Raw genomic sequence first — 27,513 nt, forward strand, 5'->3', positions numbered from 1 at the left:
GGCCCAAAACCACGAAATCCACCGCGGCAAGCTCCTCACAATAATCGCTAGTGCATCCTGCCACACACGGGGGTTCCATTGTGCAAAGCCATCGAACCAAATGGTGCACCACTGCACCACTGCACCCGCGGTCTCGTTGCCAATTAGCTGTAATCCGCTTTTCGGCAGAGGATTGGGACGTGGATGCTACGTTCGGCCGATCGGCCCTTTAATCCTTGAATGGCCGAAAAGAGAATCTCACCGCACACTACAAAAACACAAACACCGTCACTGTTAGCAGTCGCTCGCAATCACCTTGACAACGAGCACGAGTTTCGTGTGCTTAGTTTTCGTTCCTATCGTTTGTTGTACATTTTCGGTTAGCGTTTGTTTAGTTTTATTTAGTTTGTTTTTCACTTTCCACTTGCTGTCTGTGCCCGTTTTCGGTTTCATCAGAGTTCCCACATCGAATCCACATCTAAAATGCTATCAAAAACGCAAGCCAGTCGGTGCAGATGAATGGCCTTAACTAATCGTAAACTTTTCTTCTTGCTTTTCTTCTCTCTTTTCTTTCCATTTTTCTCTCTCTCTTTCTCTATTTCTTTCTCTACTTACCTTACACACTGTGACACACAAAACAAACTGCACCGATTGACCCAACGGCCACAAACCCATGTTCTACCGAGCCAGGTTATAATCGCAGTTAGTCTGGCGATTTGAACTGGTGTAAAAATAGGATGTACAGGATTGTTCAGTTGCTAAGCAACCATTGGGGAATCATTAAGTACTCATCCATTAGAACCTATTCTCGTTAGGGAACCGAAGACCAACTAGTGACACTCAACAACGGTGTAACAGGTTTTGATAGAATATTAGCCAATCCAAGCAGAATGGGCAAAGGGGAAGAAATGTGACCAAAGCACTACCTAAGCTAGGTGTATCAAATCGAGGGCACTAGGCGATGGAAGGCGATAGTCAAAGTTGGAGCAGTGAACGCGTGCGGACCTCAACCAGATGAGCTTTAAATCGTTTCTTGGTAAGAGCGTTTGATGACAAGGTCAAACCTTTGCCACCACTACTACTACTAGTACTACCTTAGTGTGACTGCTACTACAAAGCCCGCAGCTACAACGTAACAATAGTACGTGATCTTACTAGTGCGGATTTCGGTTGTAGTATTCAACCCGTCGTCGATTCATTTCCTAATCAACTAAATGATACGGAGCGATTAGAGTGTAGGGTCCTTTTTATCAACAGTTGGTCTTAGTTAAAATTACTTAAGCCTTTTTCTACCCAAAAACTGTGTAACTTTGTAGTAGATGTGCGCGCCGAGGCGCGTCAATGATGGACCACAGAACACTGAGAGTGTTAGGAGTATGTCTAAAAATGGCTCGACTGGATGGATTTTATCGAGGGTTAACGGCCGTGCGTGAAGGATCGCACCCCGCAGCGAGTGGTCGCTGGCCTGTGAAGGACCCAACTAATATCTAGTTTAGCAACTTAACGAACCAAAATAAGCCCTATTTTCCTACGCATTCTATTCAAAGCCCAAAGCCCCATGTAGCGCGTGAGTGTGCAGTGCGCATGGAATCGAAGTAATAAAGTTGACCAAACGGAATGTTGATGAATGTGAACGGGCGTGCCGACTTATGCGTGTCTATCCTGAGAACTGGCCTTTCTTCTGGGAAGGGCAACACTCTCGCAATCCCAAAAAGGATGTTTCTTTTTGTGAGCGCACGTGTGTGGCCGTGAATGCAGAGCAAACTCGGGGGCCCATCGTGGAATGAATTATTTTCCCGAAAAAAGATTCACAATTCGTTCCACGCGTGTGTGGTGCACTCGAGAACGCCGGAAAAGGATACGGACAAAGGGAGCCAAACGGTCTCATAAACGTGTAGACTCGACAACGACTTGCTGAGAGATTGTGCCATATCCTCCCGTGCTGATAATGATGCATCGTAAGCACCGGACGCAAACGCCCACCGCAATCATCGATCCTAATGGCCACGGTAGATGGGTCGGAAAAAAACGGGGCACCCGTTACAATTTAAATCGTCTCGTCCCCTTTCCGGCGCGCAACACTTGATTTGAGTCCGCAATCTAACTACTCTCCGTGGTCCGAACCGACCGACGGGAGGGCGTTTATTTAAATCAAAACACTAGCTCCACAACCTCCACAACGACGACCGACGGATAGCTAACGCCCCCGGTTTAAACAATGTTTGCACACAACAATATCAAGCGCCACGACCGACCGACCGACGGAGAAGAACAGTTAACGGCCATTTTGTAGCATCATTTTTATGCACCACGAACATTCGCGTACGGGGGAGCCAGGGATCTCTGTTGCTCTCGGTGCGATCCGCGAGGACTCATCTGACAACTCGGGGACACGTCGTCCGGACGACGAGCATTATGCGCGCGCGGGCATAAAATGGCGCCGGCGACGCACGAGCGCCATGTAAATCATTCGCGTTTTTTATGATCCTCGCGAGGGCTACGGGAAACGATTTAACAAGCATCTCGCAGTTTCGTTACATTTTTGTTGGGTCCACTTTGGGCGGTGATTTGCATACCGGGCACGGGCGAGCTCTCTCGGGTGGATCATAAAACTTGTCCGGACGCTTGTCGTCCGGATAAATGATAGAGTTTGTGGTGATGATTTGTTTTTTCTTTTCGTTACTCTGAGCCGCCAATTTGTGGTGCCACGTTGCGATTGCGTCGTTTAAATATTCATAGCCGTTCGCCGACAGTCAGTTCGCTGGGGTCCATTAAACGCTAAGGATGCTGTTGGTTTGTAGTGTTTATGTTTTTATATGCTTTCATCGGAGGCAGACAATTTCCTACAACATATTTTCCATTCCCAGCATCAACCCTTTTCGATTTAAAAGCTTTCGTGGGTAGCGATTTAGATACTTGCTTGGCAAATTGAAACACGCCCGCCCGTGCTGACAACTGTTGGCTCCTGTTCGGAAGTTAATCTCTCGCCAAGAAAGCGCTTAAATCGTAAAGACCATCACACAAAGAGCCCGGTTCGGGTCTGTTTGGCATACCCCTTTGGTGGGGTTCCTTTTTCCCTTAGCGATGGCATCGTAATTAGGACCATGTTGCAAACCATCAACTCATGTCCCTCCGGTAAAGCCCCAGCCCCAGTAGTGCTAGTAGCAGCTCTCCCTGTTCGGCTCTGTTCCGGGTCCCCACACATAGTTCGTTCGCTTTATCATTGCGCTTTTGTCCATCATCGTAGTTGGGTCGGGCTGCCAAAATTTTGCGTTCGTCATCCGCCGTCTGTGTCGCCAGACGACGGACGTAAAAAACCTCGGTTGGTCCGTAGTTCCACCCGTAGGTCCTTCCTTTCTGTTGCCGTCCTCTTGGCCGCCTCACAAACTTACACAGTCGAATGAGAATTCAAATTTAGCAAACGGCGGGCGAATGCTTGACACATGCGCCGCTTTTCGCTTGCCCGCCGCCGACCATCGCCGCCGTTGAGTGATATGAAAAACGTTAGTGTAATTAAATTAATTTTCACTTTTCCACCATCGCCGTGGTGCCAACGCCGCTTCCACAACGTGACGGGACGTCGCCACCGCCACCGACCAACCGACGACCGACAGTGATGACACGAAGGATCCACCGGTGAGCGCTGACAGGAGTGCCGAGACGAAGGAACGCTTCTGAGCCGAAGCGACTCCGCCGGAGGACCGATTCGCACGCAGTGGCCCGTGTCACGTGTCTTCCATTTGCGTGCGAATTCCTGTTGAGCAAATCGGATCGGTTTGGATCCCAAAATAGGCGCCGTTTTCGTGCTCCCTTTTCGGGGTGGTGACAACCGATAAACGCCCCGAGACGTGTTGTTGATGAGTTGACTGACGTGGTTGAATCGCAAGGGACAGCAAAACAATCGGAGAAGCAATCTGCGGAAGAAGCTCCAACAAGGATAGCAACATTTGAACGAAAAACGAGGTTAATCTTCCTTCCGTGTCTTTGGCGTTTAGTAACCGCAAAACCGGGATACAAAAAGGGTGCTCGATGGTGATGATGATGGCTTAATTTCGAGTGTAAATATTTATCCAGCACAACAGCAGCAGCAGCAGCAGAACGGTGGCCCATCCGCCTCTTTGGAGAAACGGCAAATCAAATCTGGCAAACCGGTGGCACTTGCGGAAAAGCGGCCGAGCCTCCAAAGTCGGAGCGTGCAAGGAGTGGTAATTAGCGAACGGAACGAATGGAAGTACTGAAAATTGGTGCCATGTTGATGGATCCCGATCTGCTTTGGGTTTCGGATCATGGGGTTTTATTTACGACGTTCCTGGCAAATGGGGAGGGAACGAAGAAATTTCGCACAACGAAGGCCGAGAAAACAGGAAAAGGTTAGAACTCCAAAGTTACTGTCCACCAATTAGCGAGCAATTGTTTCGTTGATTGTCGGACGAGGGTTGATCTTAGAAATCGAATTGAAAGGGGACCGAATTAGGCCAATTTTTGTTTCCGCCAATCCACTGTGCTTAGTTCTTTCTGAATTAACAATGCTACTGTGGACCTTTCACCTTATCGCCTCTTGATTCAATTGGTTTCCAAGGTGCCGGCTTCCGGCTTAAAGAAATAGACAATAATCACTGCTGAGCAACAACTCCGATTCATTCGTTTTCCGTTGTAGACCTAACGATCGATCAGCGATGTTCAAAGTGTGCGTACCTGTGTATCTTTACGGTGGATCCTGACCTTAATTATAACTCATCAATTAACCATTAGTTCCTTGGCTCCCATACAAAAACAAAACACAAAATAAGAGAACGCCACATTGCGCGATTTGTACTTTCAATCGATGGATGTCAATAGATGTACTCTCTCACACGTAATCGTAGCCTTCAACGATGTCAATGGGGCCGGAAAGATGGTGGAACAAGTGTATAACGTATTTTACTAGAACAAAAACACAATAGAGCCAACTTACTAGATATATATTTTTTTAACTACTAACCTGGACGCACGCGGTGTAACTACTGACACGGGACCATGTTGTGTCTTGTTGGCGAAAAACTCCCTCCACCAAAAACCCGCTCCACTGGGCCTGGAAATCCGGGAAGTGAAGTTGATGTATTGTTTAAAAAACAGATGACCCTAGTGCTAGTGCGTGTCCTGCGTCCGTTTTATGTTGTATCGATAATAAACTACCAAGCGTCCCTCCACCAAGGAGGACCTGCAGTTAGTAATAAGACGTACCTTTTGAATGGATTTTATAACCGTGCGGTGGCCCGTCTGTACATAGCTGGCACGTTCCGATGAGCGGGGTGGTCTGTAGCTGAACCGGGAACCAACGTATCGTGTCACTCTAGAGTCACAACATGTGTAGTGCAGCGTAGCTCGATATCTAGACAAAACAATTCTAAGCAACAACTAAGCAACTTAGCCTTATTCCTGGAGAACTCTGATCCTGAGAGCGGAACGATGGGAAGTAGTACGTTAAGGACACTTTTTTATAAACTCACCACTCAAACACCAGTTAGCAAACGGGGAGGCAAAGGCAGCGCACACAAAGTAAGGAGCAACCGTCACCGAACCTCACGTTACCTCGCTCGATTTCACCAATCACCGACATCGACTTATCACTAGGAGCAAAGCTCTACTTCTAACTCACCTAACAACGCACCTCACCTGCGTACATATCTCCAACCTCTGGTGTGTCCAATGTTGAACCTGTTTTAAGCTATACTCAACTATCGTCGTCTATTGCGCCACGCGCCACTTGTTACTTGTTACCATTTTCTATCACTCAAACTGTCTATGAAAACGTACCAACACCCTTTTTCCGCTATCGTCCACTATTCGAATGGTTCGAAACTCTAGACCGTTTTCACCGTTGTTAAACGTTGTAGCTTTTTAGCCTTCCATCGGTTGCGCCCCGATTTTTCAATCTCTCTTCACTATCTCTAACTATCGTAACGCGTATCGAGTACGAATAATCCAATCTCCAGTCACTCTGCACAATGTTTCACTCACCACACACCACAAACTACACGCAAATAGATATGTATCACTGTGAAAATATCAAAACTTCGAGGACCATTACCGTGAGCGGCCGGGGCGCGGCCGGCCGCTTCCAAAGCCACCGCGCCATTTCATCGTTAATTGATTGTGATTCGCCAGAGTTTCCTGTTTCCCGTTCCCGGGAAGGATTGCCTAGCGCGCGGATGGATGCGTTCCGTGCAGCGTGGCCAAACCGCAAGCGCAAGACAAAACCCAGCTAGCAAAACCGAGCAACCAAACACTAAATGGTAGACAAGTAAGGAACATGAAGTTGAAACTGTAAGAGAGATTTAATGAGATTGTTTCTTAGCCCGGGAATGTGGGAATCCGTACACTGCAGCACCGACCAAAGGATGTAGCTAGGTAGAGTGGCCGATAGGGCCCGGGCAGAGCGCAGGGCAAGATATATGATACATAATCACGAACTGTAGATGGTTTTTCTAAAACAAAGCATAATAGAGAAGTGTTACGGTAAAACACGATACCTACCGCTCTTATTGTACTTATCTCAACGATTACGACCGCCCGGGCGCTGTCCGCCCTGGTTTTAACTAGCATGAAACTGGTCAACCAACACTTGAAGTGAATAAAGTTTTAAATAGTATCTGGTTTATTATCGCTTACCGTTTCGGGTTGGCCCCGGGTTGATGGTCTGGGCTAGCGAAATCTAATTAAAACATCCATCCAGAAGGTGAGTAAGGTAAGTGTCTAAAGCTGTAATGACTCATTAACTTTACTGGAGGTCTCGCTGCGTCAAAGGCGATAATAAATGGGCAAAGTTCTATTATTTTACAAAACTTTACAACAATTCGTTCAACATCGCCCCAGAAACGTCAAAGGTGAATTATGATTGTCATGTCTATCGCCAATCTAGCCATCCTTGATCAGCTAACAGGAAACATTTAAAACTCATCCGTCCTCAATCTTAGCGTACGAGTAGTTGAGCAATTGTCGTGTTTTGATGAAAGAAATTGAGCAAAACGAATCGTTTCCTGCAGAAAATTATTTCAAGATCATAAATATTACACTAGTAAAAGAGCATGTATTTATTATTTGTTGTTGGGTATATACATTTTCAGGTGGAGCCGTTTAAGTTTTTTTAAACCTCCAGAAAGATTTTCGAACCCTTTTCACGATAAAAGCATTTTAAAATTTGATTACATTGGGCATTCGATGGCCTTTACTGCAGACGTTATATAGAATCTTATTTATTCTTATTTATCTCGAAATCTTTCGAAGGCCAATTCCATGGCATGGGGCCATGGTACAGCAAAAATGAAGCTATAGTCGTTCAAAAGAATCTTTATAAGATTAAAAAAAATCCCACAGACCCGACACCCGTTTTCTACCAAATCTCATTAATAGATGAATCCTTTAAATTCTGGAACGACTTGCGCCATGTCTTGTGCACGATGCCGACGATAAACATGTTTTCTAGCACGAAGGCATCAAGGAGCCATAGGATACCGGTTGCTTAAGGATTCTTTCCACTTTCGTACACCGTTTAATACGTCACGTTTTTGAAGACAAAGGCATTTCCGACAACGCCGCCCACAGTGCATTAGTATCGATAATGATTCGGATCCTGAGATAATTTGTCTCTAATTTTTGGCTCATCACCAATTGGTGGACGATTTGTCTTTGCCCGTTGTTGTTTGGCTAATGTTTAGTACCCTGCAGATTAATGGCCATCGATGGCCGTATTGGGATATATTTCTCGACTCTATTAGAGCGATACGATAGATATGAATGCCTCATAAAAAGAACTGAATAGTATCGCAATAAAAGCCACAGCCATAACAGGACAGTGCCAATGCTTTCAGCATCGATTAGTAAAGCATCTTCCACTCCATTGATCGGTGCCGGTGTAGTTAATTAATTTCTAATATTCCTTCTCTGCCATCCGGGAAGGCACAAGTTCCATGTGTGTGACATTATGTCCCATCATTAATCCTTTCTGCCCTACACTGGTCGATGAATCTTCATTAGCTTTAATGTATGGTTTTGTGACCCTTTAGACACCCCAGATCCACCGCATAGTTAGTCTTTGCGAAGACACGGTCCGTAACGGGACGAGAATTTACGAGATCCCCTGACTTGTGGATTGGTTTTTTGTGTTCACCAACCATTCGCTGCGATCCTTTTCTGTGAGCTTCCCTCCACGAAAAGCCCTGGAAAAACCCCGAAATTCCGATGTCAGCTTCAGCAAGGCTTAATTGTGGCCGGGTGAATTTCTTCGACCCAGCCCGGCCGCCAACGAGAAGGCACCACCCGCGGATGGCGGGAAAGGTTGCAAGTTTTAATCAAAACTTCCTGGACGCCCTGAACCTGCCCGGGTTGCAGTATGTATTCGAGAGCCGCCATCATCTGCTCGAAAGGTAACCAACCGGAGGCACACTCACCTTGACCAACGCCGGTGGCTGACAGATGAACGGATTGCCCGATGCTGACAGGCTTTTTACCAAACGCCGGTCCACGGGGGACTTTGCCGGAGCGCGTGATTGTTGTGCCCCTTTTCTTTTTCCCGCAGGATATTCTGGGCCATCGTTATCCTGGCGGCAGTGCGCGGGGTCGTCTTTGTCGGTCAGATCCAGTACGCTCGGTACACCGCGAACCCGACCGTCATCCAGCTGGACAAAAACTACCGCGACTGGGCCGGCATCATGCCGGGGCTGACGTTCTGCTTTCACGACCGGATCGACTGGGACCGGGCCTGGCAGTACCTGGAACGGTAAGGCAATAATTAAGATAACCGCCGCCGGCGGGCGAAATAAGGCGGGGGTCCCAAATCGACCAAACAAAAAACGCGGCAGCCGGTCCCACCACCGTTTTAATCCTTGACCACCCTCTAGGGGTCCGCCGGGGGCTATTATGCGCCAAAAATCCTGCAGCAAATTTTCCACGCGGTCCTTTGCAGTGCAGAACGAAGCGAAGCGAAGGGAACGGCAGGCAGTTCGTTATCCTTGGCGCGAAATTATTCCGGGAAAGAGAATTATGCCTTCTTTCTCGTCGGTTTTTAGCTTTTTCCAGTGCCCTAGAGTCAGTGGAATTAATTCCTATAAGGTGCGAAAATGTAATTTATGAAATATGCAGTGCTGGGCCCTTGAACTTGACGGTTGGTCCTCGTGGTTTTCGACGTTGTTAAAAAAAAACCCTTTCTTGGGACTCTTTTCCCATGTGATTCTCTTTTAATTAGCACTCCCTTTTCTCTTGGGAGCGATCTATGTAAAATACTCCTTATCGGTTGTTTTGAAAGAGGCCTTTGTTTACCCATTACTGTCACGCTGCCATCAAAACACACATCAAAACAGTAAGCTCTCTTTAACGGTGCGGATTACCGACTTCCGTTTCCGGCGAGTTCGCATCGTACTTTATGCATAATCAAACTCAAGCACCGTATTTGGGCACGCGACGGCACATCCATAAATCATCCTTTAAAGTCGCCCAACACCCGGCACCGAACCAATTCACGCACCACAACACCCGTTGCAACCGGAAACCGGTACCGGCATCAGGCGTGCTTTCACTTCCCGGCCGGAAGGAAAACCGACAAAAACCGGGCCCACCGACAACCGTCAGCGCCATTAGTGGCGGTGTTTGACATCAACCCCAGATGTTTCATCTTTTGTGGGACACTTTATTATGATTACCGCTTGTTCGGCGGCATGTCGCCCGGTGGTTTCACCCGGCGAACCGGTTGAGAAGGATCGCACTCATTGTCGTCGGTCCATCGCCATCGGTTTCGAACACTCTGGAGCTCCGTCTACAGGTTCCCGCTGATTCGCTGACTTTACCTTCTCGGTCGCCCACCTCCGCAGAATCGGAATTCCCAACAGCGAAGGCGAGGCCACCAATGACACCTTCGGGAGCCCGCACCTGGTCGCGTTCGTCCAGACGCTGGTGGAAGCGACGGCCACAAACTTCGGTGACGTGGCCCGGTTTCTCAACGACAGTCGGCTGGCAGTTGACGTCGACATCCTGGAGCTAATCAGCCGGGTAGGGCGCGCGGGACGCAGATTGTCTGCAAACTTCCCGCCGATGATGAACTCAGCTCTCTAAGGATCCATCTTCTTTCAGGCGCATCCGAATCATGATATCGCCATCAACAGCTTTCTACCATCCCACAGCTCCCTGCCGGTGCGCCGGGTGGTCACCGAGAGGGGCATTTGCCACACGCTCAATGTGCCGTTGGCGCACCTGCAGAGTACCCTGCCGACGGGGGCCGAGTAAGTCCACGGGGCACATAAAGATAATCGGTGGCGCAGATTTTTATTACCCGTGGGGGCCAGCAGGATGTCTACCAGTCTTGTCCGTAGTCCAACTTTAACGATCTGCCAGGTGGAGACCATGATTGTGATTTATGTGGTGGTTCCAGTCCGTCAGTAAGCAGTTACTTCAAGATTGCATTTCAATGAGAAAATAGTCGACTGTTCCCCATCCGAACTACCTTTTGGTGAACCCGATGGTTCTGATTCGTTGTCAACGCAATCGGAACCGGTCATTCTGTTCACACTCTACTTCGCACTTAAAGCGGTCACCGAGTTCCGAGCGACGGGAATTAATTAAAAATTTCCACATCATTACGCAAACATGTGTATGAATGTTCCACCGGCAGCAGTGTGGTTCCCTTCTGGTCCTGTTGCCCCAGGGTTAGCCTTCCGCCTTCCGAATGGTGACATTCGCTGAATATTTCATCACCGAGGTCCGGGGTTTCTTACTCTCCAGGCGACAGCCCAGCGATTCCGGGAAGGACCGACCGCCAGACCAACCGATTCTGTGCGAGTTCAGCAGGCAGTGCTACATGAAGCTGGACACGTATCGGTCAACGATGTCGGTAAGAAGTCGGTCTCCAGTGCCACGGCAGGTGCTTTGCCAGCTTTGAGCAAGGATTTATTGTTCAAAGGAACATTCTCCCTCCATTCTCCTCTGTGCGAGTTACAGTACGCCATTCACTCACCGCATGAGGTGGCTACTAACGACATGCTCTATACCGCCGTGGAAGAATCGGACGAGCTGGTGGCCATGTACAGTATTCTGGAGACGGTGTAAGCACAGAGGGACTTTAATTCGTCTCGTATATATTTCCGTGGCTAATCAAATTTAAAATCCCATTCCCATTCCGGGGCCGGGACGGCTCTTGTCCGGGACAGGTCCACCGGGCGCCTCAAGGAGCTGACGGTACAGCAGCGTAATTGTTTCTTTTACGACGAGCCCTACGAACAGCTGCCGGTGAGTGAGTCCCACCGGAAACGGCGGTCGCCGTGAACCGCTCGCGAAGATTTTATCACAACGTCCCGAGTGCCCTCCCGCGAGTACGATGAGCTAATTCTGGGCCGGGCGCCATTATTGTGGTTGAATTGTTTCAGCTTTACAGTCGCAATCTGTGCCTCATGAACTGCCGGGCGAAGCGTGCCCAAGCGCTGTGCCGCTGTCGGCCACACTTCTATCCGTTCGCCGGTATGTAGCCTCCGGGCACCGTCCGGCCTGGACCTGGGCGTGCGCTCTATGGAAGGGGTTTTTAATCAAAGGAATTTCCACGATCCTTTCACGCGGTGGCCCCGGCGCAGAAGGGCCGCAATGCGCGGTGCGGGGACTTCACTGCCTCCAGCGGCATCCCGAGTGGTACAGCGAGATCGGCTGCAACTGTCTGAAGACTTGCAACGACGTCGGCTTCTACGTCACATCGCTCAGCAAAACGCAATGGTATTTGGCCTGGCCATTTGATTACTTTTCTCCCGCCAGCGCGCTCGCACGTGACCGCCATCGTATCAGAACCGCTGTCAATCATATCGCGATTGATCTTTTCCGCTTTTGCAGGACCGCCGAAGGAGGCATTCCGTTCACGCACAAGGCCTCGCTCCGCTGGGAAATTCTGCAGCCCAAAACCCGGCTCCGGCGGGTGCTGATGTTTAGCTACGAAGATTTACTCGGTATGTGCCAAGCTGTGGCTAATTTCGATGGAGCGATGATTAATGAGTGGGGCGTTCCGATGGCTTCCGGTGTTTGTTTACAGTGTCGTTCGGCGGTGCAGTGTCTTTGTTTATAGGAAAAAATGGATTCGCACTCTCAAAGTTGGTGGAATTTTTCGTCATCGCACTGTACGGCTGGCTGTGGCGGAAACTCAGGGCAACATGATTCGCTCCAGGAGCTACAGTCTCGATGCTACAGCAGAATAGAATGACAATTTTTTGACATGAGAAATTTTTTTAGTCCGAAATATGTTATGCGAAATGTACGAAATACGAAATAATTACGCCGTGTTACGTAATAAATTAAATAAATACGTACGTTAAGCTGTTTCTAAGTAAATGGTGTTCCAAAAGATCCGAAAAACGCTCATTTCGTGCTTTGTGGAATTCGATTCAACGGCCCTTTTGAATCATTCAACATACCTTGCCACAACATTCGATCAACTGTGGCTTTGATTTGACGTTTCAATTGACAGCTCGAACGTCCGAAAGCGAAACATAAACAAACTGGTGCCGGTTGAGTAACGCAGGGAAAACAGAAAACAGAATGAGGATGGGAAAGGTTCCCTTCTTTCTAACCGAAACTGGCCAACGGCTCGTTTTCTACGGGGCATCAACCCTCGCCGTGGGACTGTTCGCCGGACACTACATGCCGCACACAATATGCATTTCGTACTTTAAAGAATTCGTTCAATGCTACAAGTAAGTCGGCCAGTACTTCTGATATCAGAAACCTAACAACTCGCCCGTTACAGAAATGGCGAGGAAAGAATGCTGCCGGAAAAGCTGGAACAACGATACAAGCGTGCCCTCAGCCAACTCGATTTGAACGATTTCGAGCGAAAGTTTATCAAACCATTCGTCGTCAGCGGGTTCGATGTGTTCAACGCCGGATCGTTCAAGTCGCGGTTCGGAGCGTACGTGGGCATTCCGGTAAACTACGAGTACGACAGTGTGGCGGAAATCGATCGCAAAGATATCCAGATTCGCGGGCAGCCAATCAACTGGAGTTCGGAGGGTGGCAAAACGCTCGAACAGGCCCTCGTGCTGAGCGAGGATGAGCAGGTTTTCGGCATCACCCGTGAAATACTCATGATGAGAACGCACAAAGTTCTGATACAGTCGCTGATACCAACCGTGTCCTGGATATTCTCGTACAGCCTGGGATCGCAGCTGAACGAGCGGTGCAACTTCTACGCCCGGCCACGCAGCCTGCGCCTCATTCTGTACACCATTTGTGGGCTGTTCGGATTCGGTCTGTACTCGTTTTCGACCGACGTGACGGAAGTTTACTACGAAACGGATGTGGACAAGCAGATGGCCAAACTCGGGCCGAACATGATCGATGCCGGTGTGCGGTTCTACGATAAAGTGCTGAAGAAAAACGTTTCTATCCGCCAGCTTACCGGGGATGATTATTACACCGCCAAGGGCAACGTAAACTACCTGCTCCGTCAGAAGGCGGCCCCGTTGACGCTGAGGAAAGAGTTTTTCCAATCCGGCTATAAGGATTTCATCGGCACCGAGGAAACCAGTTAAATGCATTTGAAGAAACCGGTAGTTGAGCATTTTTTACAGGCCGCAAATAGCGGTTAAAAAGTTGTTAGTCGTGATTTGAACCCAATTAGATTGTTGTCTTTATTATGTTTAATTTCTCATAAAATACAAAAGGGGAAATTTGTTTGAAAAATAAGTCATGGATTGCGTCCATACTTCCACCGTCTCGCTGTCTCCAATACTAATATTTTACCGATGACCGATGATATTTCACCGATTTTCAACAGATAGTTGTGTTGGCCACAACCTCCAGTTCAAACACTGGACGTCGTGTTCAGTTTCCGTTTCAAAGATAACAGGTCATAGAATTGCGTTTGAACAAACCACATTTTATCACAGACCACTATAAACATGTGTTAAAACACTTAAAATACACAAACGGCCAAACGGCAACGGCAGTGATTGATTTCATTCCCAACCCACACAACCTGACGTCATCTTCGATCGGTTGATGAATTAACGGTTAGAATGACTAACGGCCAGCGCCAGCGTGAATTTGTGTCTCTAACAATGACCACAAAGTTTAGTTCCATTTCCTCGTAGAATCTTGCCACAGGACGCTCGCTCAACGCACACGCTGACAATCAAACGACATTTTTGAATTAATTAACCGCGCACGTGGCAACAAATCGCGGGCGTGCGCGCCTCGTCAGCCGGTTTCGGTGTGTTCCTGCCCCAGGGGGTTCCCGCGGTTTTCCTTGCATGTCTGTCTGCTCCGTTTCATTCTCGCTGCGCGCGCTCGCCCTACACTGCTCTCGAGGTGCAATCGAACAAGAAGGTAACACGGACAGGCCCCCATTATCTGGGCGACTTAAGCGGAACGGTAGTGGCATGCGGCGGCTCAGTATACAGCGAACCACCGCGAGGTTCAGACGATCAGTTCGTGGTGGTGGAATTGTGGCTCAAAGGTGAAAGGTTCCAAACATTGTTCCCGAACTGGTGAGCAACGGGGCAGCGGTGGGTTCTAGTGCCGCGTGGTGCATGATCGTGTGCGGTATCTTGAGGTGCTTGATCGTCTCCGCTGGACGATACGATGAAGGGGCGATAGGTTAATGGCGAACTAAACGCAACGCGTGTTTCTGTGTTTCATCGAGCATAAATTGCAACAGGAAGTAAACTTGACCCGGGTGTGCGCCTCGATTGCAGTGAACAAATCGGGGGCAGGTGGAATGCCAAGCTTCACGCTATACCGATCGCGAGTACCCTAGATACGTAGCCAGGCATCAGATAAACAATGCCGCCACCCAGGTGCATGCTCGAGCGCCGGTCTAAGATCACCGCTGAACGAGAATGCGAATAAATAATTAGTCACGATCCGTGCAATTCCGGTTTCTGGCCCGCCACTTTGTGTCGCAAACGCGCACGATTTACTTGGCTGCGGCAATTTGTGGCGAATGATGTAAGATGATGATCGACGATCTCTGCCCGCGCAGTTTACCAGTGGCGGCAACTCATAAGCTACGGGAAAACGTGACACAAATCGAATTCAACCGTCGATCGTCACACTCGTCATCTTTGGCCCGCCAACCCGGTAATGGCGCGAAACTGTGAATGACTTATCGGGCCAATTACGGTCATTAATGAAGATGTCGATAATAGAAGTTTGCCGTAGGGCGACCGATCCATCATAATCAGCGCGCGGCGATCGCGGCGATCACGTCAACTGGACCACTGGGTCCAGTTTATTTCGCAGTTCGTCACCGTAACGCGTCACACACGAACCTGCCGTATCCGGTTCCGGCTGCCCGGTGTTCTGGCCGGGCGCGACAATGAAAGTGCGTCCGTATTGCGTGCTCAGCGACGTGTGAAGCATGTCCGACCGTGACTTTGGGTGCGAATGTAAAGAGTCCAGTTGAATGGCCGCTTGGACGGCTTCAAACACTTGAGGAACTATCCGAAACGCAATTCTCGGATAGTTTTTGGGTTTCCCGTACTCGGGGCTGGGGACCGATTTCTCTTTCATCCAGCGGTGTCCTTGAACGGACCGGGCCAAAAGTGAAACATAACATTGCCCAGAAGCACCACGAATCTATGCGAAAGAGGAAAGCACGAGGCTCGGGAACCTAGGGGATGCGTAAACAATGAATCTTCCTACGCCCCGTCAGCGCACATCATTCAAACGATCTCATTTTCGTACAGGAAACGAAGCTCCAGAACGAGGGGGCGCTCCACACCCCGTCCGCTTCCTCCTCGAGAGACATTAGCATCCATAAAAATGCGCCCGGCAAGAGGCGATGACGATGGCGTACCCAAACGGACAGAGTCCAAATAATCACCCGACAGGGAATTCCCCACCGGGCCGCTCTGACCAAAAACACGGCACAGCAGGCAGGATGACGATGATGATGGGGTTGATGATGATGACGATCTGAAGAACCTACTGATTTAATAAGGGTCAGCTATTGTTAGATGGCCTGTCGGGATGGGAGGGCCATTTTTCGGGTTGGAAGCCACACGAAGGGTTTTAAAACCTGTTTTCGAACGGGACCCGCCGATATTGGGCGGCGCGATCAGCGCGCCCCGAATGCGTGTTGGCCACTCTCGCTGAGTTGATGAGATCTGAGAAAGGATTTTGAAGCCGGTATCTTCCCGATAGCCCATTCTTTGTGGGCTATCTACAGCGATTGCGTTTATCTAAATGAGAGACCATAAAGACAAGCTGTCAGACAAGCGAGGGCAATAAAATACCAGCGATTCGGTTGGTAACTCTGCGCCTTGCTGCCCCCTTTATCCACACCTGAGCGGGTTCAATCCGCCCGGTGCTGCGTCACCCGCTGGCGCGCAGTTCGACCTGGGGGGAATGTGGTCCGGCCAGCAAGCGGCTAGTTTGTAGAGCGTCTGCGTTTGCTTTCAGTTTCACCGTGACCCGCGACCGAGCAAGATGAACTGGCCGAAAGTGTGGGGCTTCGTGCAGCGCAACCTGCTCACGCTACTTACCATCCTCGGGGTAGCGATCGGCATCGCGCTCGGCCTGGGGCTGCGGAACGTGCCGGCGGAGGGTGAAACGTGGTCACCCCGGAATGTGATGTACATCAACTACGTCGGCGATCTGTTTCTGCGCATGCTGAAAGCGTTGATCCTGCCGCTGATCGTATCGTCGCTGATCGCCGCCGTCGGATCGCTGGATCTGTCGCTGTCGAAGAAGATCGGTGGCCTGGCCGTTCTGTACTACATGGCCACCACCGTGCTGGCGGTCATATTGGGCATCGTGCTCGTGATTACGATCAAACCCGGGAGTGACCGGGAAGCGGAAGAAACCACGGAAAGCTCGCTGGAGCGTAACGTCACGACGGTCGACACGCTGCTCGATCTGGTGCGTAATATGTTCCCACCGAACCTGGTGCAATCGTGCCTGCAGCAGTACCAGACCGTGCTAACTCCTCCGCCCGGCCGGCCGGACGAACCCGACATCTACGAGTGGGTGGTGGGCGGCAGTTACAGCGAGGGCATGAACATTCTCGGGCTGGTGGTGGCGTCGATCGTGTTCGGGGTGGCACTCGGGGCCACGAAGCAGGAGAACGCGTTGGTGCTAAGCTTTTTCCTCCAGCTGTCCCACATCGTGATGAAGGTCACCGGCTGGGTGATTTGGTACGCCTTCCGTTCCAGTTCCGCCGTCGCGCCTTCCGTGCATCGCGTCCTAATCGGCTCCGTTTCTCTCTCTCTGCCCCAAAATCAGGCTCTCGCCGGTTGGAGTTACCTTTCTGATTGCGTCTAAGATTTTGGAAATCGAAGACCTTGGCGAAATGTTTGGCAAGCTGGGCATCTACTTTGCGGTCGTCGCCGGTGGCATTCTGTTCCACGGGTTCGTGGTGCTCTCGCTACTCTTTTTGCTGTTCACGCGCCAAAACCCGCTCCGGTTCATTGCGAACATGGGCCAGGCGTTGGCCACGGCCTTCGGCACCTCGTCCAGCTCGGCCACGCTGCCCGTCACGATGCAGTGCCTGGAGGAGAAGAACCACATCGATCAGCGCGTGTCACGGTTCGTGCTACCGATCGGGGCCACGATCAACATGGACGGGACGGCGCTGTACGAGGCGGTGGCTGCCATTTTCATCGCCCAACTGCGAGGTAGGACCCTCGGAGCCCAAGGGACCCCTGAGTTGAATGTTGATTCACTTTCATTTCGCTCTCTCGGTAGGCCTATCGCTGTCCTTCGGTAACGTGCTCGCGATCAGTATTACGGCCACAGCCGCCAGTATAGGAGCCGCCGGTATTCCGCAGGCCGGTCTGGTGACGCTCGTGATGGTGCTAGACACGGTCGGGTTGCCGGCCGAAGACGTGTCACTCATTATTGCCGTCGATTGGTTGCTGTAAGTCGCCAATAGTGTGCCAAATTGAGGAGGTCTCTATTCTAAGCTCCGCTTCATTCCTTTTTCTAGCGATCGCTTCCGGACGTTGGTGAACGTGCTGGGCGATAGCTTCGGAGCCGCTATCGTGTACCACTTCAGCAAAGCGGACCTCGACGGCCTAAAGCCGCAGGACCTCAACGAGTCGCAGCACACGGAGCTCGATCTGGAGCTGGCGAATCGCGACGATGGGACGCCGATCGATAAGAACAGCCGACTGTAGACGGTTTCGGGGAGGGCTAATTTCATTGAGCCAATTGCCGGAAATTGAGACTCGGCCGTTATCTTTCGCCCGCCGTAAATTTATTACCGACGACTGAAGCGCCTGAGCGCGTCACGCGAATCGTTTGTTCGTTTTTACTCAGTTCTACTTTGTTTTATATACATGCACAATAGCTACGATAAGATGAAACTAGGTTGTAGTAAAGTGAAATGTTTGTCATCTGATACGGGCTCCGTTCGGGGTGCTATCGGGGGGCCTTCCGGGCAACCCGGCGAGTGTGTTGCCATTAGATGTAACGTTAACGTAATTATACGAGCTTTTCTTTTTTGAAGAGGAAAATAAATATTTTCTTACACTTTCCCGAGCCGCGGGTGAGTGTTTCCTAGTGGGGCTAGGAAATCCCGTACCCGAGCGCTAGAGATTGTATCGCTTTAAGGGAACGTGATAAATGGCGTGATAAGAATGGGGTCAGGGAAGGGACGCACACATCAAACATTTATCGTACACTTCATTCAACGAGTGCGATCGAGGCAGAGGGATACACCGGACGGGAACACGCAAAAGCGGATGCACGGCGGATGTGCTTATGAAAATCTAATGAGATCACCTTCGGGGGAATGAGCCGCACACGTGCGCCACTATGTTGCATGCGGTGGCTTGGGGGTCGTTGAAAGCGAAGAGTTGGCCCCGGACTGGCCTTGACTTACAGCTGTGTCAAACTGTATCAGGATGACCAGGTAGGTCGTCAGTGCGCCAACCATCTAAAAAGAAAAATGTGGAAAAGACTTATATGACGATCACCGTACGATCCTTCGCCAGTCCTTACCGTACTAATGAGCGTCATTTCTAGGTTCATCACACCGCACGCCGTTTGGTGGCCCTTCTCGTGTAGCAACTGCGCCGAAAACTTTGCCAACTGTAAATGATGGTGCACACTAATTAGCGGATGCGCCAGCGTGGGTCCGCGTCCCAGCTGTCCCAGGCTTACCACGGCGTTGATCGGGATGTCTTTCTCGTTGTGATTGAACAGATACAGTATCGGCCCAGTTCGGTCCCGTTCTTTCTGCGCGAGATGGGCCGGATAGAGTATGAGCAGCACCTTCGCGACGTGCAGCACAATCCACAGCACGGTGTACAGCAGGAGATACGTATCGGTGCCTGTCCACGAGCGCACCGACGTCACGGCCCGGTAGATGGCGAAGAACTGCAAGCTGAGCACGACGAACGAAGCGGTTGTGGTGAGCACGATCAGTGCCCCGAAGCAGTCGTTCACCTGCTCGATCAGTTTGCTTTGCTGAAGGTGCGCCTTGCGGAGGCAGTCGAGCACGTTGGCGTAGTCTAGCAGCGAGCCAGACGGGATGACAACCGTCGTCTCCGCCCGGGTGGGGTACAACCGGTACGCCAAGCGGCGCGCCTGGTGCCGGCTTTGGCTCGACTCGTAAGCGAACGCCTTCAGTAACCGGTTCATGTCGTGGTAGAGCAGGGACACGAAGTACAGCAGATAGAAGTACTGCACCAACCCGAGCACGTTGATCACGTTCGAGAGCGTGTAGACGGCGGAGCTGCGACAAAAGCTCCAAAACTGTTGCTCGTTGTACAGGAAGTCCACGAGCAGGACACCGGAAAAGTACAGCACCGCACCAACCAGCAGCCGATTGAAGAACGCACGGATCCGAACGACATTGGCCACATCGCCACAGTGCGCGATCTGGACGGCGATCGCGAGCAGCTGGCCGGCGAACTTGGCGTACCGGCCGTACTGGCAGTGGCACCCGATCAGCACCATTGCCACCACGCCGTTTGCCATGATGTACTCACAGATGTAGAGCATCCGCGTCATAAATGGCATGTTGTTGCACTCGCCCTGGGGCCCGTCGAACTCGCTCTGGCAATCGAACTCCACGTGCTGTAGGACGGTACAGCTGGCGACGGTCACCATCAGCCCGACCGAATAGAGCGCGTTGGCCGTGCGTACCAGGTGAAGCTTCCAGCGGCGACACGGCTTCCGGTGCTGGTCCTCGAACAGCGTTACACTCCACGGGGCGGCACCGAACAGCTGACAGATCCGCAGCAACCGGTGGACCGATCGCTGGAGATCGCTCTGGAACAGTTGCTGGTTGGAGAGCAGCCCGAGAACCATTGTGGTGGTTCGCTCCGCGGACCCGTGGAACTCGGTTGCATGCAACGGTGCAACTGATCGTGCCGCACGTGCCCCGTTCCGGGCGTTCAGCCGTGCAGAGCCGGGCGCTTTTAATTGTCGGTGACATCGCGTGACGGACGCACACGCCCGCCGGGACGGTGAAATGCGCGTGCAGTGGCCATTTCTAAACGGTCCCCAGGTGCACACTCGAGCACTGGTGCAATCTTTATTGATTAATAATGAGACGGTGCGCCGGACGGTTTCATCGATCGCAGGGATCAGGGTCCGAGGCTGGTTGAATAAAAGCATTCAAGCGGTTAGGCGTGCAAGCTGGCATTCGGAGAACCACCGCCGGCGCTCTGAGCAAACGTCGAATCAAACTGAATCAGGATAACCAGGTACGTAGTGAGAGCTCCGACCATCTAGAGTAACGGGAAAGAAATGTAGTTAATTTGTAAACCGAACAGGATAACGCCAACTCACAGTGTTAACCAGCGTCATGTCGAGCGCAATCACACCACAGGCCATCAAGCGATCCTTTTCGTGCAGCAGCTGCGATGAGAACTTCGTAAGCTGTCGCAGGAATGGAAAGAAGCATCAGCTACGTCAAAAACAGGCCCACAGTTACACTTTTCATTACCGCGTTATTGATCGAATAGTCGACGGCACTCGGGATGAAAGTGTACAGAATGGGGCCGGTGCGATCGCGTTCTTCCTGCACCGATCGGCAAGGATACAGTACGAGCAGCACCTTCAATCCGTGCAACACAATCCACAGCACGACATACGCCAGTTTGGTGGTCTGATCGTACGTCCACGCCTGTATCGTGGTCGCCTTGCAGACGCCGAACAGTTGCAGGGTCAGCACCGCGAAAGATGACACCGTCGTAAAGAGGATCAACAACCCGAAGCAGTCGTTCGCCTGCGCGGTCAGTTCACTCAGCTGGAGGTGCGCTTTGCGTAAGACGTCGAGCACATTGGCCCGATCGTTAGCGTAGGGCGGCGATATGAAAAGCACTTCCACGTGCTTTCGGTTGTGATGGGATTTTTGATGAAACGTGGCTCTACTGAACGCTTTCAGCTGCCCATTGATGACCCGATAGTAGTAAGCAATGAGCCACAGGAGGACGAAATACTGATAGAGCGCCAAAACGTTGATCACATTCGGAACGGTATAAAGTAGCGTGCGGCAAACGAAATCCGATAAGTGGTCAAAGTATCGCACCAGATCGATGGCAACGATCGTCAAGGAGTACAGTAGCGTTCCCAGCAGGGCTTTAAAAATGGACGCCTCCACACGCTCGAAACCAATTTCGGTTCCCACCCTGGACAGGGTGGTCCCGAGGAGCACTATTTGGAGCGCACACTTGGAGTAGCTGCGCCGCAACCATTGGCATCCGACCAGGGCCAAGATCGTGATCACGGTCACGGTGACATCTTCGCACAGGTACAGCGTTCGTATGGCGAAGAAGTGCGACGACGAAGCGTCCGATTGGTGCAGCAAATTGGCGGTGCACACGGCCACGATGATGCTGGCAGAGTAAACGCCATTCAGCGCCCGTACCACCCGGGTCCATCGATTCCGCTTCGGTTTCCCAAATAGCTCCACATTCCACGGCGCGACACCGAACAGCTGACAGGTCCTGAGTAGATGGCCGACCGCGCTGGCTAACTCGTCCTGCAGAAAGAGCGGCGAATGGAATACCGCTTCAGTACCCATCTTTCGACGGGACGCCCATCACGATACTACCGGGAGCCGGTCTTGGCGCCAGTCCCGTCAATATGTGTATCGGCTTTTGGTCCATTACTTAGCCAGGGCGTGCATATTGCGTGACGGCCACTACGGCTCGTGCTTCCGCGCTAGTGGCCAAAAGGACAAATAATTCACTGGCGAACACATCGTGGACGGTGGGCGCTTGTTCCGCAACAGGAGGATTGATATAAAATTTAAAGCATTAGATTAACGAGATAATAATCGTCGTCAGGGCATGCGTCAGTTAAGGTCACGCGCCAGGCGGTGTTGCCCTTAACGGGCTTATTTTATTACAACCACCACAGTTCGGGCGGGCAGCGAGCGAAAGGCCATCAGACCGCGGTCGGTTGCGCTCAATGACAACGGACGACCGGCAGACGTAATTAGATGCAAATCATGCATAAAGTTATGAGAGTAGTGATAGGAATTAGTTTATAATTTTTATAGAGTGTAAACAGTTTTACCACAAACCGGTCAGATCCCTCCATTAGCATACCGCGGGCGTGCGTGCGCCAGATTGTTTGATGAATTTATTTTCATTAATTGCATGTAGTTTACCTTTCGGCCGTTTTAAACGCCTCGTACGTTAACGAGACTAGCCAGAACCGGCACCATCCGCGGCGTTCCGTTTTTTTTTGCCTCATCTTTTAAATATGCAAAATCATTTAGCACATTCCGAAAACGTTTATCGACATCTGCGTCAGCACCTTGCCTGGCCGGACCACCTTGGAACTCTGTGTTTTTTCTTCTGTTCTTTCCTCAAGTAACAGACTCAAAAGAATGGCCATAATACCTACCGTGAACCGCGTAGTCCGGTTCTGGGCCCAGCAAACGTAAATGCGTAAAAGCTGTCGGATTCGAGCGCCATTCGATTCGGAGGGCAAAAAAATCGCTAAACTGCGTTGTGTTGCGCATCTAATATATATATGTATATATGTATTTAGTGTTACAATTTGCCTTGTTCCACAGAACGCACTACTAAACATTTGAAACGTTTTTTGTCAGTCAAAACTAAACTCACGTACACGTGGTGTGTGTTTTACGCGGCAACCCAACCACGCTGCAACGGAACGGAATACAAAATAAAACGAAACGGCACTGCATCTGTAACCGGGTGGCGTGTAGTGAGTAGGATATAGCTTTAAACTGTAACTGTAAACTCGCTCGCTTTTAAAGCTTAATTTCGCTACTGATTTTTCGTTCGCTTTAAAGTACCGGCAAAAAACGGGAACAAATTAAATAGAAAATACAACACTCGTGAACGTGCGCCCAGTCGGTGGCCTCCCGTGACATTTGACAGTTGGCGTTCCGGGTTGTCGTTTTTGCGTGCTTGGGGGGTATTGTTATTTCGACATTACCTTCAACTTCCGCCGAGAGCCTCTCTCGTCGCGGCGATTTTTAAACGCTGCGCAAACAGATGGCGCAACCGACTCGCGCTTGGTCCACCACTTCCGTAGCGCACCGTGCTTCTTCGCCTTTCGCTTTCGTTTCGACGCTTTTCGAGTAAAATGTTATCATTCGTAGATACTACGCGACCCCACGGACGCTTCTTGCTGACTCTTTATCTCTCGTGTCTGTGTGCAATTTATTGATCATGGGAAAACAAACGGCTAACAACAAATTAAGACATTCAACGATTAAATATGTACACACAGAGATACCCCCCTGGCATATCCCAGGAGCCGACGCGCAACCTTGGCAACTGATACGCGACGGTTTCGCGCTTTCGATCTAGTTGGCTGTTGGCCGGAAGATGACGTATCCTACCAGCATGATGTTGGTGCGCGATAACGATACCTTGGATTCTTCCCCATTCTTCGATCCGCATGAATCGTTGCCAATCTTCGACAGGCTGTGGTGGTCCGATCGATCTCTTCGTTACGCGCTTCGCCGTCACGCTCGCGATAAAAGTTTTACTTAGTGTTTTGTGTTATAGATTTTTCATTAGATATTCTTTTCGTTTGTGGGTTGCCGCTTTCGATAAACGACGCTACGGGACTACGTGGATACGTACCCAAGACCTCTTTCTTTCTTTCTCTCTCCCTCTCTTTCTCGCTCTTGCTATCGCTGACTATGTAGGCAATTGAGGTGCGCTAGGCAGGCTGTGGTTCGCAGGTTTGGTTCCGTTCGTTCTCTCTCGCTCTCTCTCTCTCTCTCTCTGTCGATTTTCGGTTGTTCCATAACACTACTAAACCCCAGCTCGGGGGGGGCGCGCTCTAGTTCTTTTCTAGTCTATTCTCTTATCCTACGGCTTCCAACGACGGCATGACGCGCGGGTCGGGAGGCCAGAAATCTAGGAATTTGATGCAGGCAACAGGAAACGCAAGGAAGCGGAAGCTTTTAAGTGGCCGGTGCACCTCGGGTGGCTGTCGACGGGGCCGCCTCAGCATCATTTGATCGAAATTTGCGCGTAACCGACGAGCGACTTCTCTTCCAGCTGTTCGCCCGGTGCACAGCCGGACTGCAGTTGAAACGTGACGGTGCGCAGCGTGGCCCGGCTATCGATCAGCTTCTGCAGGTTCGCCGACATGATGGCCACGTCGAGCTCGTCCAGCAACCCGGCCCCAACCAGCTCGGCGGCAATGTCCTCGGCTGAGTCCTTGCCAACGACGAACTCGAACTGGATGTCGTTCAGTTCACGGTTCGCGTTTCGCATCCGCAGCACCAGATTGACCGGTACCGACGAGTCGCCACCGGGGGCGATCAGGGTGCCACCGGCGGGGACGGTCGCACTCGCCTCCATCGTTTTCTGATCCGATCCGCCCGTCATCGTCGTACCGGACCGTTCCGAGGTGTCTTCCGTCTCGGACGACGACGAGTCCATCCGCTCGAGCCGGTTCATGGGCCGCTCTTCCGTTTCCGAGTCGGACGAGTTGTTCTTCACGTTGTCCTCCTCCTCCGATGACCACACCCACTCGCCCGTCATCGAGCGATGCAGCCGACCGGACGCACCCGCCTGCCGTTTGGCCGCCTTGTGCACGCGTGTCTCCATCGAAGGGCCCGTCGCGAGCAGCGTTTGCGTGAGGTACTTGCGATCTTTCGCCTTCTTGAAGAACGGATGCTTGAGCAGTTCGCTGGCCGTCGGTCGTTTCGACGGTTCCTTCTGCAGGCACTCGCCAATCAGCTTGCGGAACGTCTTGCCGTACGCCTTGTACTGGTCCTTCTCGTCCGCCCCGGTGTCGATCGTTGGGGGATCGTTCTGCAGCGTCAGCATGAGCACCTTCATCGGTGGGTACTTGTGGTACGGAGCCGTCCCCGTGGCCATCTCGATTGCCGTTATACCGAACGACCAGATGTCCGCCTTGAAGTCGTACCCATGGTCCTGTTCCATCACCTCCGGCGCCATCCAGCATGGCGTGCCGACGAACGTGTGGCGAACCTTCTGGCGCGACAGGTCGCCCCCAGTCGCGAGCCACGCGCTGACCCCAAAGTCGGCGATCTGGACCGTCCCGTCGTCCCCGAGCAGTATGTTGCCTGCCTTGATGTCCCGGTGGATCTGCCCGTTACTGTGGAAGTACTCCAGCCCCTTGAGCACCTCCTTCAGGACGGTCGCGATCGTTGACTCGTCGAACACGCCGTGCCGGCAGTTGACCGTCCGCATCCGGTGCTTGATGATGTCGAGCAGGCTGCCGCCCTCGAGCAGCCGCAGGATCAGCCAAAGTTCCTCCTTCACCACGAAGCTCGTGTGGTAGGTCACGACGTTCTCGTGGTTGCAGCTGCTCATCGCCTGGATCTCCTTCAGCAGCTCGTCCATCGAGGTGTTCCACTTCTCCAGATTGATGCGCTTGATGGCGCACTTCTCCTTGCGCGGCAAGCAGTACGCATTGTGGACGACGGCCGTCGCTCCGACCCCGATCACGTCGTTCAGCTCGTAATCGTCGCGGCTGTTGGGCCACGGCGTCGTGGGCTGTGGCGGTGGGGCCAGGCTCGCGGACGAGGCCGACGTCGCGGGGGGCGCTGCCGCTGCCCCGAGGGCCGCCGCACTGCTACCACCGCTACCGAGTGTTGCCATGTGTTCTGCCTTTTCTGTGTGCGTGTTTTTTTCTTCTTCTTCTCTCGGTGCAGATGGCACGTAAATGTCGCGCGGTGCAAACGGCGAGCGGGTTCGGATCTGTTTCTCGCTTGGTTTCACTCACGGTCTCTCACGGATTCTCTCACTCACTCCCGCGGGGCCACAATTTGGAGACACGCGCGAATGCTCGGCGCGACGGCCGAAAACGACGGGAGCAGCAGAAAAAAACAATATATATATATGTAAAATGCAATGCTCACGATGGACACACACTCGGGATTTATTTAGATATTCCGCGACTCGCCGCGATTTGCTTCGCTGCTCCGTCCGGCGCCTGCTGAGCGTGTGCGGTTTATGGTGTTATTATGACCACGGCCAAATATCACAGGTTCACGCTCGTGATGGTGGTGTGAGTGTTGCTATGGTTGTTGCACGTTGTTGGATGCAGCAGAAGCAGCTGTCGTTGCACAGTGCGGCTACGCGGATGCGTTACGTGTGATGTGTAAATTTTCCAGCCAAAAGCGAGGCCGCTGGCCGGATACTTTAGTGCACACACTAGACTAGACGGTGAAACGCACGGAATGAGGGCCCGTGCACACATACACAGAGGCGCGGAACGAACGGTCTTCTTCGATGCCGGAGGAAACGTTCTGATAAGCGCTGAGACGGGGGCTCCTGTAAGCCGATATGACGGCGGCCGGATTCCCGACCGTTCACCGTTGCGGCAGGTACCGAAGCTCACTATCAATGTTGGTTCAGGCGGCGACGGCCTTGATGATTCATGTTATTTTTCGGTTGCACACTGCACCAGACACGAGCGCACACGGGGGACAGACACAACAAAAAAGCGACACCATGCACTGTGACGCACACGAAATACGCACGAGAAAACACAAACGCGGGGACGAGGTCCGAGCGGGGACAGAAAGCAAAAAAACGTCAACAGAAGCACTGGCACGAGAAGAGCGGAGCGATAAATTTAGCCGTCGCTGAGGTGGCGACAGTTGCAGGAGCGGGGCAGCGGATGCCGATGTTGCTGCGGTTCCAGACGTAACACCAAGGCGCGATGGGACACGAAACGTGAACACACTCTCGCTGCAGCGGCCCAAGGGATTCTGGGTTTTCCGCAAGACGGACGAATCGCTCGTGACTTCCTTTCGCCGTGGTCTTCGATCAGATGACAGAAAACCGTGTTGGCACGAAAAGTGACACATTCGCCGACGTCGTCGCGCGCTGAGCTCCGCTGGCCAGGCGCTCACACGCGCTCTTCCCAAGTAAACACGAAAACACCGAAAGATATTTAGCTAAATCTGAGGCAAACACTTTACCAATGCTACTGCAAGTGGTGCGCAAATTTGGCGCGATTAGCGAGCCATTTAAAGCGCCGTTGAGAAACTGTGCCCGTTACTACCTTCACAAATTACAGCATTTTACCGGCACTGCTGAACAGAGTCCGTTCATCGAGTTCGTTTTGCTTTCCGAAATGAGTGCCTGCGAGAGCTCAGCC

The 27,513-nt window shown here is 51.6% G+C and overlaps 6 protein-coding genes across 6 annotated transcripts; 3 read left to right on the top strand and 3 right to left on the bottom strand.

Annotated features, from left to right (window-relative positions):
• Positions 1-8,283: 8,283 nt before the first annotated feature.
• Positions 8,284-12,141, top strand: LOC131215832 (uncharacterized). Its single transcript, XM_058210228.1, has 11 exons — positions 8,284-8,384; positions 8,537-8,737; positions 9,825-10,002; positions 10,084-10,232; positions 10,732-10,840; positions 10,948-11,051; positions 11,157-11,235; positions 11,373-11,463; positions 11,574-11,709; positions 11,824-11,936; positions 12,020-12,141. Exons 1-11 carry the CDS (start codon positions 8,284-8,286, stop codon positions 12,139-12,141), a joined length of 1,383 nt encoding a protein of 460 aa, XP_058066211.1.
• A 356-nt stretch (positions 12,142-12,497) lies between these two features.
• LOC131216508 (transmembrane protein 177) lies at positions 12,498-13,668 on the top strand. Its single transcript, XM_058211017.1, has 2 exons — positions 12,498-12,677; positions 12,731-13,668. The coding sequence occupies exons 1-2, from the start codon at positions 12,523-12,525 to the stop codon at positions 13,512-13,514; spliced, it is 939 nt and encodes a 312-aa protein (XP_058067000.1). The 5' UTR covers positions 12,498-12,522; the 3' UTR covers positions 13,515-13,668.
• Positions 13,669-14,384: 716 nt separating this feature from the next.
• Positions 14,385-18,465, top strand: LOC131213037 (excitatory amino acid transporter 3-like). The gene is made up of 5 exons (XM_058207099.1): positions 14,385-14,471; positions 16,387-17,120; positions 17,209-17,600; positions 17,671-17,842; positions 17,912-18,465. The coding sequence occupies exons 2-5, from the start codon at positions 16,414-16,416 to the stop codon at positions 18,099-18,101; spliced, it is 1,461 nt and encodes a 486-aa protein (XP_058063082.1). The 5' UTR covers positions 14,385-14,471; positions 16,387-16,413; the 3' UTR covers positions 18,102-18,465.
• A 274-nt stretch (positions 18,466-18,739) lies between these two features.
• On the bottom strand, positions 18,740-20,550 carry LOC131215833 (putative gustatory receptor 59e). The gene is made up of 3 exons (XM_058210229.1): positions 19,090-20,550; positions 18,928-19,017; positions 18,740-18,862 (listed from the first exon to the last, which is right to left on the bottom strand). The coding sequence occupies exons 1-3, from the start codon at positions 20,548-20,550 to the stop codon at positions 18,740-18,742; spliced, it is 1,674 nt and encodes a 557-aa protein (XP_058066212.1).
• Positions 20,551-20,558: 8 nt separating this feature from the next.
• On the bottom strand, positions 20,559-21,961 carry LOC131215834 (putative gustatory receptor 28b). Its single transcript, XM_058210230.1, has 3 exons — positions 20,882-21,961; positions 20,725-20,814; positions 20,559-20,663 (listed from the first exon to the last, which is right to left on the bottom strand). The coding sequence occupies exons 1-3, from the start codon at positions 21,959-21,961 to the stop codon at positions 20,559-20,561; spliced, it is 1,275 nt and encodes a 424-aa protein (XP_058066213.1).
• A 947-nt stretch (positions 21,962-22,908) lies between these two features.
• Positions 22,909-26,875, bottom strand: LOC131206721 (serine/threonine-protein kinase OSR1). The gene has a single exon (XM_058199390.1). The coding sequence runs from the start codon at positions 26,004-26,006 to the stop codon at positions 24,384-24,386; it is 1,623 nt and encodes a 540-aa protein (XP_058055373.1). The 5' UTR covers positions 26,007-26,875; the 3' UTR covers positions 22,909-24,383.
• Between the last annotated feature and the right edge of the window lie 638 nt (positions 26,876-27,513).

This window comes from Anopheles bellator, chromosome 1 (genome assembly GCF_943735745.2).
Source record: "Anopheles bellator chromosome 1, idAnoBellAS_SP24_06.2, whole genome shotgun sequence".
NCBI classification, from domain to species: Eukaryota; Metazoa; Arthropoda; class Insecta; order Diptera; family Culicidae; genus Anopheles; species Anopheles bellator.